Here is a 9,971-nt window from a genome sequence, read left to right on the forward strand (position 1 = left end):
TACCACATGCCCAATAAGTTCTAGCATCTAGGAGAGCATGCAATAGAGGTTAATATTAGCTATGCAGTCATGGTATTATTAGTGTTTAATTATATCATGTGCATTGAGATATTTTAAATGTTAAAGAGAAAACAGAAGGACTTATTCTCCTTAGCAACCATTAGAGTACAGAATGTTCACAGCTGCAATCACACTCATAAGGCAGGTTAAATTGATGACAAAATGAGGGTAGCAACTAATGTGCATGCTATAGAAAACCTGAAAGTGGTACCTAAAATAGATAGCCCCCTTATGTTTTCCAAAAATCCCATAGCTGGCTCAGACCATCAATCAACACAATGGAAATCTGTCGCTTTAACACTCAATGCCGATTTTCAGTCTTAGAAGTGCAAAGGGGGGGGGGGTGTAAAATAATAAATATGGGGGTTTTCCCCCTCACTGGCTAAGATTCTATCTCATTGGGGAATGATTTTACTTTATAAAAACCCTTTTAAAAATAAAGGGCTTAAGGTCTTAATGGCAACTCATACTGGTGTGCACATCTGTGGCTTCATTCTTCAGGTTAATATACAAAGGCTAAATTATAGCAGAAGCATCATCGAAGGTAGGTTACTTTCTAAAATGCTTCATAAATATTATTTCCTTCAATATTATTTCCTTTGGCTCATGCACACTCAAGGCGCTTCATATATATTATAAGATGATGAAGGTGGGAATGGTAATTATGTTATCGAAGCTGTTTTTCCAAAACAGTGTTGAAAGAAATTAACCGGTTCTTTCAAAATGTCAGTGTGCAAGTTCCTGAAGTTTCCCGGTGTTTTGACTTTAGGATTTCTCCAAAACACGAGAACAAAGGGTAAAAATCAGGTGGCCGTCGAAAATGACTTCGCGGACCCCCTGTATACGGAAACCTCGGTTCAGGTATCCCACTGGGGTCGAAGGCGAAATCTTCGCACCGATATATTATTGAGCTTCACCCGCAGGAGTCTTCGTTCAGGCAGGGGATGCTTTCCAAGATCACGAGGCGGTGGTGCCCAAGGGCGATGGAAGCTGGGAATCTCCGCTTCCCGCCCGCCCTGCCCGGGTCACCAGTGCTGGCCTGCGGCGCGAGTGCCCAGCTGCGCCTGGGACACCGCAGGCACAGCCGTGGCGGCGGCGGCAGCGGCCGCCGCGTCGCCGATGCCGGGCAGGACGGAGCGCACGGAGCGGCGGAACTCCTCGTTCCTCCACGTGTAGAGCAGCGGGTTGAGCGCGGACAGAGCGCAGCACAGGAGCCAGCTGGCCGCCTGCACACCCCAGGGCACGGGCAGCGAGAAGCCGCTGGCCAGGCTCACCCACACCAGCGGCTGCGTGGCCAGCAAGAAGACGCAGCAGAGCAGCAGCACCGACAGGCCGCTGAGACGCCGCTGCGCCCGCCGCGGGTGCAGCGCTGGGGGCAGGGGCTGGGCCTGAGCCGGGTGCGCGGCACCAGCCGGGCCTGGCGCGTGAGGGGCGCCCGGGAAGGCGGCGGCGGCGGCGCAGCCGGGCAGCTGGTGCAGCAGGTGGAAGTTGAGGACGCTGACCCGCTTGACGCTGACGCGCACGCGGCGCACGATGCCCAGGTAGCAGTGGAGCAGCAGCGCCGTCTGCGCCAGCAGCGCCGCGGCGGCCAGCAGCGCCGGGTAGTGGACGCGCGGGGGCGCGGCGCCGGGACGCGGCGCCCAGGGCGGGAGCAGCAGCACGAGGCCCAGGGCGAGTGCCCAGGACAGCGCCAGCATGCCGGCCGTGTGGCGCCGCTGGTACAGCGCCTGGTAGGTGGCGGGCGCCCGGGTGATGAGCAGGTAGCGGTTCAGGGCCACCAGGCAGTGGGACAAGAGGGACACGGTGAGCCCGAGGCCCAGCAGCCCGCCCCGCAGCAGGCGGTAGCTCCCCCCGGCGCCGTCCCAGTCCCCGGGGGGCTCCGCGGAGCCCGCGGGCAGGAGCCCGAGCACCGCCTCCTGCGGCATCCAGAGGGCGCAGACGCTGAGGTCGGCGGCGCAGCCGTTCACGATGAAGGCGTTGCTGGTCGTCTGCAGCTTTCGGAAGGACGACACGAGATAGATGACCATGCCGTTGGCCAGCGTGCCCCCGATGGCCAGGCCTGAGTACAGGAGGGACACGGGGATGCGCCGGCCCGCCCACGACTCCTCTTCCTCGCAGAGCAGCAACAGCGATCCCCCGGTGGCGGAGGAAGTGGACGTGGAAGAGTTGGTCATTCTGGCCAACTCTTCACACCTCTCTGGCTAGCGTCGGCTTCTCGCAGCGCGGCCCATCCTGACACCCGCCTGCAGAGAGGGCAGAGACATCCCTTCAGCCCTCTGCCACCGACACAAAAGGCTGAAGCAGAATAATGGGCTGGGGGAGGGGGAGAGACGGAGCTCTAGGAGAACGGGGGTGGCAAACGACAGGTTCCTGCCTGGGAAATGTCTCTAGTGCCAGGCGAAGGGCCTCTTTACATTCAGCAAGCACCAGGGAAGCCCTAGGACAGAGGAATACAGAGAACAGTTTCCCCTTCTCCCCCTAAACACACACATAGACACACACACGGGAATGGCAGATGGAGCCCCTAGTTTCCAGGAAAAAGCAGAGCTATCCCACCTGGGAAAAATACCAGGGGAAAGGGGTTGGGGGTATCTTACTTTGGGGCTGGTCCTTAGCTGGCAGTAGCAGAGGGAGGGATGCCAGCAAATACCTCCTCAGCAGCAGCATCCGTGGTCCCGAAATCAACAGGAGGAACTCATCTGGGATCAGTGCCAGGAGCAAGTGCCTCCTTCTCCAACGCGGCATCCACACACATGGCCCTAGGCAGAAACCAGCAGCTGCAGGGAGACTTCTCAGCTGGCAGCAGGGCTGGAGAAAGGGAAGTGGCAGGCTGCAAGCCCAGGCAGGTGGGCAGGTAGTCAGGCGGCAGCAGCAAGGATGCTTGGCTGCAAAAGCAGAAGCTCAGCTCAAGAGGAGAGCAAGCACCCCGTGCTCAGGAGCAAGAGTGGTGGCTGATGAGGGGAACCCACTCGAAGCTCTCTCCCTGCTCAATTATACATCACGCAGGGAAAAGGCAGCCTTTCCACACTTGCATGAATTATTCAATAGCTTCTAACTGGTGAAAGGGAAGAAAAATATCTTGCTCAGAAAGTCCTGTCATTAAACAAGTTTCTCTGTTTTTTCTCAGTCTCTCAATCGCCCTATTTTTCACTTTGCTTCATTTTTCTTTTCTTCTTTTTTTTTTTCCTTCCATCAATGCTAGAATAAAATTTAATATACCCCCAATGTATTTCATCCCAGTCTGATGCATCCTGGGGGTGAGTTTTTCTGAGAGATAAATATACTCCTAATACCTAGGACGGATCTCTTCCATCCCACATTTTCAGGGAGAACTTATATTCTAATTGAAATTCACTTTTTCTTTGGTAAGGTGGGACATGGGTCATTAGCCACACAAAATCCCCAAGTCTTAATTTCAATCATAATTTCAGTTTTTTTCTCATCACCAAACTCCTTTCTAGAGTGTGGCTTCTGTTTCAGTAATGAAATAGAGGGTAAAAATGAAATGGCCAGAAGTTTACATACAAGTGGGTATCTGGGGGAAAGCAAGGGCCCTGAATGATCCACAGTTTAAGGGGCAAAGTTGTCTCTTTACTGCAGAACTTTTAATCTTGTGGTCTGTCTTAGATAGAGATTTGCAGTCTGATGTTGGAATCTTCCACATGGGAAATTTTTCATAAAAGTCATCACCTCCCACAAATCATTTTTCACCGGGAAAATCATTTATTTGAAATTTTAACTCAATATAGAATATGGTAATATGGCATAATAGAAAAAAATGCTAGGTGGGGTTTCAGGTCACCTGGGTTCTAAGCTGGGTGTCCACCAAATAAATGGCCTTGTGGTGGATTGTCTTCATTCTTGTCAAATAAGAAGTTTCACTCAGTGACTTCCAAGGCCCTTTCTGTTCGAACTTTCTATGAATCCTCATGCATAAATTTGACATTTCTCCACCCTAGTCTGACACCTGAAATATACCTACTCTGTCTAACATGTAATGTAGTCAGTCTCAGGTCACATGGCAGCAGTTTTTTTCCAGTCTGTCCCTAAGGGTGCCTATTCAGGATGAAGCACAAAGTGCACCTCCTCTGCTCTCTGCTTCCCTCTCTCTCTTTCAAAGACAGTGTTAGTTAATGACAACTCTAAGGAGGGAGGGCTAAGTAGAACTTGATGGATTTGGTCCACTTAAGTGGTATCTAATAGTTGAGTTGGGGGATTTTTTGCCAGTGTCTTTTATCTGTTGTTATTTGTCTTAAGGCTTTGAGTACATCAAGCACAGCAAGGCTGCAAGAGATCCCTCTAATCATTTATAGTTAAAACTTGTTGAAATAAAAATTTCCTCTCACGTGACGGGGGAGGATTCAAGTTCCAGGTCCTTTGTCCCAGCTGCTGCCTTACGTGGAATGAGCGAAGTCCCTGCTGGGGGACTCCGGTGGCTTGCAGTCACACACTTCTGCCAAGACCCTCCCTTCTTTAGCCCTGGCCTGGAAAGGGACAAGTTTTTGTTTGTTTGGGGGTTTGTTTTTGTTTTAAGCTACTGAATTTACATAATATAGGGTGGGAATTTTTTCTATCTTATTCCCAGCATCAAAACAGTACTCAATTATAATTAATATACTTAGTGAATCAACGAATGGATGCGTGTATAAATGATTTCATTTCTTTCCATGGTGAGACAGTAAATAGTTTTCATTAGCATCTCTTTCCTCCTACCCCGGCAGGAACTTGCTCTGTGAACTATGCCCTCTGATGCTTGTCCAATCTCTCTGCTCTCCACTGCTTGCTTTCCATTGGCCTTACAAAAATGCTGATTTCACGGCAATCCGATAAAGTTTCCCTGCACTTCACCTCCTTCTCAAGGTGCCTACACAGCTCACTCCCTTCCCTGGCAAAAGTGCTCGCTTTCTGTTTCTATTTCCTTTTCTCACATTGGATGCCCACCCCACACTGCTTTTGGCTCTCACCACTGAGACACTTTCCAACTGACCAAAGGTCTGCCCATATATAAAACTGCCTACTGGACATCTCCACATGGCTATTCTATGGGTATCTCAAACCCCAGATGTCCAAAACTGATCCCTTCCTCTTCTTTCCAAATCAGTTCCTCCTTCTCCTGTGTTCTCAGTGACCAGTATCACCAGTATCCTGGTGCCTAAGTCAGAATCCTAGCTATCACCCTTGATTCCTTATTTTCTCTCTTACTCCTGATATCCATCAATCACCAAGTGTCATCACTCTACCATATTAATTTTTTTTTATCTTTTCACTGATCTCTATTCACTTTGCCACTACCTGGCATCAGACAACCATCATCTCTTCTTTGAATTATCCCAACAAGCTCCTAACTCTATGTGCAATCTTACCTTCCTCCAGACAATATGATCTTTCTAAAACCAAAAGACATCACTTGACATATTAAATATATTTATTTTTATCTGTTTCCTACCCTCCACTCTAATATACATTCCTTGGAAAAAGGAGGTTTTACTTTGTTCACTACTATTATTGGCAGCTCCCAGAACAGCACCAGGCACATAGTAGACCCTTAATCAATATTTGTAGGAAAACTAGTAAGCAAATGTCACATTCTGCTTAAAACCTTTCAGTAGGTCACCTGTTGCCCTCAGGAGAATCATAAATATCATCATTGCTAATGATGTACACATACCATATGTACCAAGCATTGTTTTGAGTATTTTTCATCTCTTATTTTATTTAGTCCTCGTGCCAGACCTACAAGGTAGCCAGGCTAGGGCCTAAATTTGCAGGCCAGGGCAGGAGTCCAGATAGAAGTCCATAGGCCACATGTCTAAATATTTTAAAATTATAAATCAAGCTATCAAACTGTTAAATAAAACATGTTCTATTCTCCTATCTTGACAAATATGCTAGGAAGCCAGGCTCAAATTTAGAATTCTCGGATTTATAAATTGTTTCATGCCACTGGAATGTGACAACTCAGAGAGTTTGCCTCTGGCCCACAGTTCGCCCCAGTTTTTCCCCACTCTCTGTTCGACCATCACATGCCAGAGGGGCCTTATTTTAACATAGGACACGCCAGCCTGCCCATCCGAGTTTCATTCACATCCTTGTCACACAGCCACTCCTTAGCAACACCTCAGACCTAGGGTGGTACCTGGAAAGCATAGTCAGTCATCAGAAGGGCAAAGCCAGAGAGGAGGTCCACACAGCTCATAGAAGTGCGTTCCTGGCGACCAGGCACAGAATTCTGGGGTCCTGGTAACGAACATGGTCTAGAAAGGGGATGTAAGGTTTAGGGAAACTTGTCCCCTTAAATCCATTTAATAGATGAGAAAACAGAGTCACAAAGAGGTTAAATAACTTGCCCAAGTTCAGCTAGGAAGTGACATAACTAAGAGTCAAACCCACTACCTCATACTCAACCACTACACTATACCGCCTCCTTTGGTGAAGTTTAATATTCTTAACGTGGATTAGCTGATATAGATTAAGCTAATGTAACAAGGAGACCCAAAACTATAGAGGTTTTAAAAAATAATGAGCAGTCCAGATGGAAGACAGATCAACCCCCCAGGGCCATTGAGAAACCCAGGTATCTTCTTAGTGCTCCACCAACCCTTAGGGTGATGATAGTATTCAATTTATGCGGGATGGTCCCTGGCCAGCAGCAACTGCATCACTTGGAAACGTGTTAGAAATGATTCAGACCTCCTGAATCATAATTCCTGGTGATGGGGCCCAGTGATCTGTGTTTTAACGAGCCCTCCAGGTAACTCTGATGCGTGCTACAGTTCAAGAGCCAGTGCCCTGGGATGTTATCCTTGTCTACATGGCTGACATTGTTTCCCTGCTACCATGTCCACATTCCAGCTGGCAGGGATTGGATAAAAAGAAAGTGGGGTAGCCAGCTTTCTACTTAAGGATGTGAACTGAAAATTCCACTAATCACTTTTGCACACAACCCAGTGGCCAAAACCCCAGCAGTCACATGGCTGTCCTTGCTGCAAGAGAAGCTGGGACCACTCTAGCTCACATGCCCTACTAAAACTGGGGAGGGGCAGGAGAACGGAGAGAATGGACACTGGGCAGTGGAGGGGGGCAGTTATCAGGTTTACGCAGGTTTAAACCTGCAAGTTTAAAACAAGACATTATGATTAGGGCCCTATAAACACAGTGCCTAGAGCATACCAGCTTTTTATTTTTTCATTTTTATTTTATTTTATTTTTTATTGAAGTACAGTTGATTTACAATGTTGTATTAATTTCTGCTGTACAGCAAAGTTTATTTGGCTATACATACATTCTTTTTTATATTCTTTTCCATTATGGTTTATCTCAAGATATTGAATACTGCTGCCTGTGCTATACAGTAGGACCTTGTTGTTTATCCATTCTATATGTAGCAATTTGCATCTGCTGAAACCCAATCTCCCATTCCATCCCTCCCCCACCCCACCCCCTGGCAACCATAAGTCTGTTCTCTATGTCTGTGAGTCTGTTTCTATTTCATAGTTAAGTTCATTTGTGTCATATTTTAGATTCCACATATTGGTGATATCATATGGTATTTGTCTTTCTCTTTCTGACTTACTCCACTTAGTATGATAATCTCTAGGTCCATCCATGTTGCTGTATATGGCATTATTTCATTCTTCTTTATGGTTGAGTAATATTCCATTGTGTATATGTACCACATCTTCTTTATCCATTCATCTGTCGATGGACATTTAGGTTGCTTCTGTGTCTTGGCTATTGTGAATAGTGCTGCTATGAACATAGGGGTGCATGTCTCTTTTTGAATTATAGTTTCATGCCAGCTTTTTAATACCCTTTGAAAAGGTTTGGTATCTGAAAGAGAATTACTGGCTCTGAAAAACAAAAAGAAAACTTCGAAATAGAAAGGGATATGCTATTAAATAGTCAACTGCAATTCAACTCATTGTTGTTCATAAATTAGTTTAAGGCGGAATCAGGATACATTTTCATGTCTGCTATGATGTGTGATGGGGACTCCAAAAGTGCTGAGGTCTGCAGAAGTCTTAAAACGGTCCCGCATCAATCCCCACGTGACCTCTTACAGCCTCACCTCTCCACCGCGTCCTCACTCACCTCTGCTCCGGCCATGCTGTGGGCATGCCCTTCCTGACTGTGACCCAGCCTCTCCTCTCCTTCCCAGCCGGGCATTTCTACGTGTTCAGCGCATGCTATCCCCATGGCTGTCTCTCCACAATCTGCCCCCACTCTTGCCCAGCTAAGTCCTACTCAGCTTCCAGGTATGAGCTCAGGCTGCACCTCGTGCAAGGAGTCTTTCTTGATCTCCACGCGCGAGTGTCCAGCCTGGGTGTCCCCAAAGCACCCGAGTATATCCCAGCCGCAGCCAGGCTTCCCGGCTATGTTTATTCCCTCTCCAGCCCGTAAGCTAGTCCAGGGCCAGGCTCTGTTTTTGATCAGAGTGCCTGACACACTGGAAATACTTAAACATTTGTTGACTGAATAGGTCCCTTGGGAACCTTTGATGTGTGGGATCAAAATTTCTATCTCAATTTGCTTCTCAAGAGATACAACCAGCCTCAGTCAAGCTGCAAAGCATTGTGATTTTTCTCAAACACTTTAAAAGCTTCATGTAACCATATCTTCATGCTTTATGTCACCAGATTTTCTTTAAATAGAACTTTTGTTCCTAACAACCCCTCCTCATATAACCTCACCCATGACAGGATCCAGTGTGGATTTTCTAGTACTCAATTTCATAATCCACCAAGACAAGATCTAGCAACTGTCTCGAGTGCTTTGCGAAATCAAGGGGTAAGTGGCAGCACTGACAAAGTGCTCATTTCCTGTGCCTTTCCCGTCTGCTATCAGCCAAGCCACCAAGCAGCCTCACTAAGCACAACACGGAGGCAGTCTAAAATCCCATTTCAAATCCCAGCTGTACTTCCTCGGATCTTGGTCTCTCAGAAGTAACACAACTGAGAATCGTGTTGGTATGGGCCAGTTTGGACTGTAGAAGAGATTTTTTAAAGAGCAACAGCTTTTGATGTTTCACAGCCAAACTTAGGAATAATTCAACTGCATGCGAGCATTCTACCATTACCACAAAGCTCAATGGTCGAGTTTTTAGAAATTAAGAATTTAGAGAATTATGAAGCTGAAAATGACCTATAGTTTGTTCTATCCTGAAGCCCTTTACCTGGGGTATGTGAGACCATGTCATGATGGTCCTCAACTTTTCTCCTGCCCTCAGAGAGATTCTCTATTTCCTCCTCAGTGACGTCAGCTCACTATAGTAAAGTGATCGGGGCGGGGGGTACCGCGGAGCATGGTTCTCAGCTGGGGGCTAGTTTGCCCCCCAGGGTACATTTGGCAATGTCTAGAGACATTTTTGGTTGTCACAGCTTGGGTGGGGCAATGTTATTGGAATCTAATGGATAGAGCCAGGGATGCTGCTAAACATCTCCCAAGGCCCAGGACAGACGCCCGGGACAAAGAATTATCCAGCCAGAGAGGTTAAGAGCTCAGGGTCAAATCCAAGGCCTGTTTGTTATTAGCATGTGACCTCAGGCAAGTGATTTCACCTTTACAAACCTCAGTTTTCTCATTTGTAAATTGAAGATCATGTCAACTACCTCTGAGGAGTCACATAATGATTAAATTTATGCAAACAGCTCCATGAAGTGGTCATCTTATAAGTGTGCCACACCTATTGGTGACAAAGGTGATTCCCTGCACGGGGCGGGGAGTGGAGGGTGCCCCTTAGCGGAACAGATCTGAATGGGAGGGGGTATGAAACATGGTTTAGATGAGCCATTTCTCTCGCTCTGAGCTTCACTGCCATAGGAAGTCCCTGTAAGCTCGTTTCGGGAACTGTCACCCTCCCTAAATTTGTGTGCAAAAATGTATGTGAGTATTTGTGTATTTTTCTGTAGAAA

At 47.3% G+C, this 9,971-nt stretch overlaps 1 protein-coding gene across 1 annotated transcript; it reads right to left on the reverse strand.

Annotated features, from left to right (window-relative positions):
- Positions 1-1,018: 1,018 nt before the first annotated feature.
- Positions 1,019-9,305, reverse strand: GPR88 (G protein-coupled receptor 88). Its single transcript, XM_082385767.1, has 2 exons — positions 2,658-9,305; positions 1,019-2,303 (listed from the first exon to the last, which is right to left on the reverse strand). The coding sequence occupies exon 2, from the start codon at positions 2,232-2,234 to the stop codon at positions 1,086-1,088; it is 1,149 nt and encodes a 382-aa protein (XP_082241893.1). The 5' UTR covers positions 2,235-2,303; positions 2,658-9,305; the 3' UTR covers positions 1,019-1,085.
- Between the last annotated feature and the right edge of the window lie 666 nt (positions 9,306-9,971).

This window comes from Balaenoptera borealis, assembly GCF_965194805.1.
Source record: "Balaenoptera borealis genome assembly, chromosome: 1".
Lineage (NCBI taxonomy): Eukaryota > Metazoa > Chordata > Mammalia > Artiodactyla > Balaenopteridae > Balaenoptera > Balaenoptera borealis.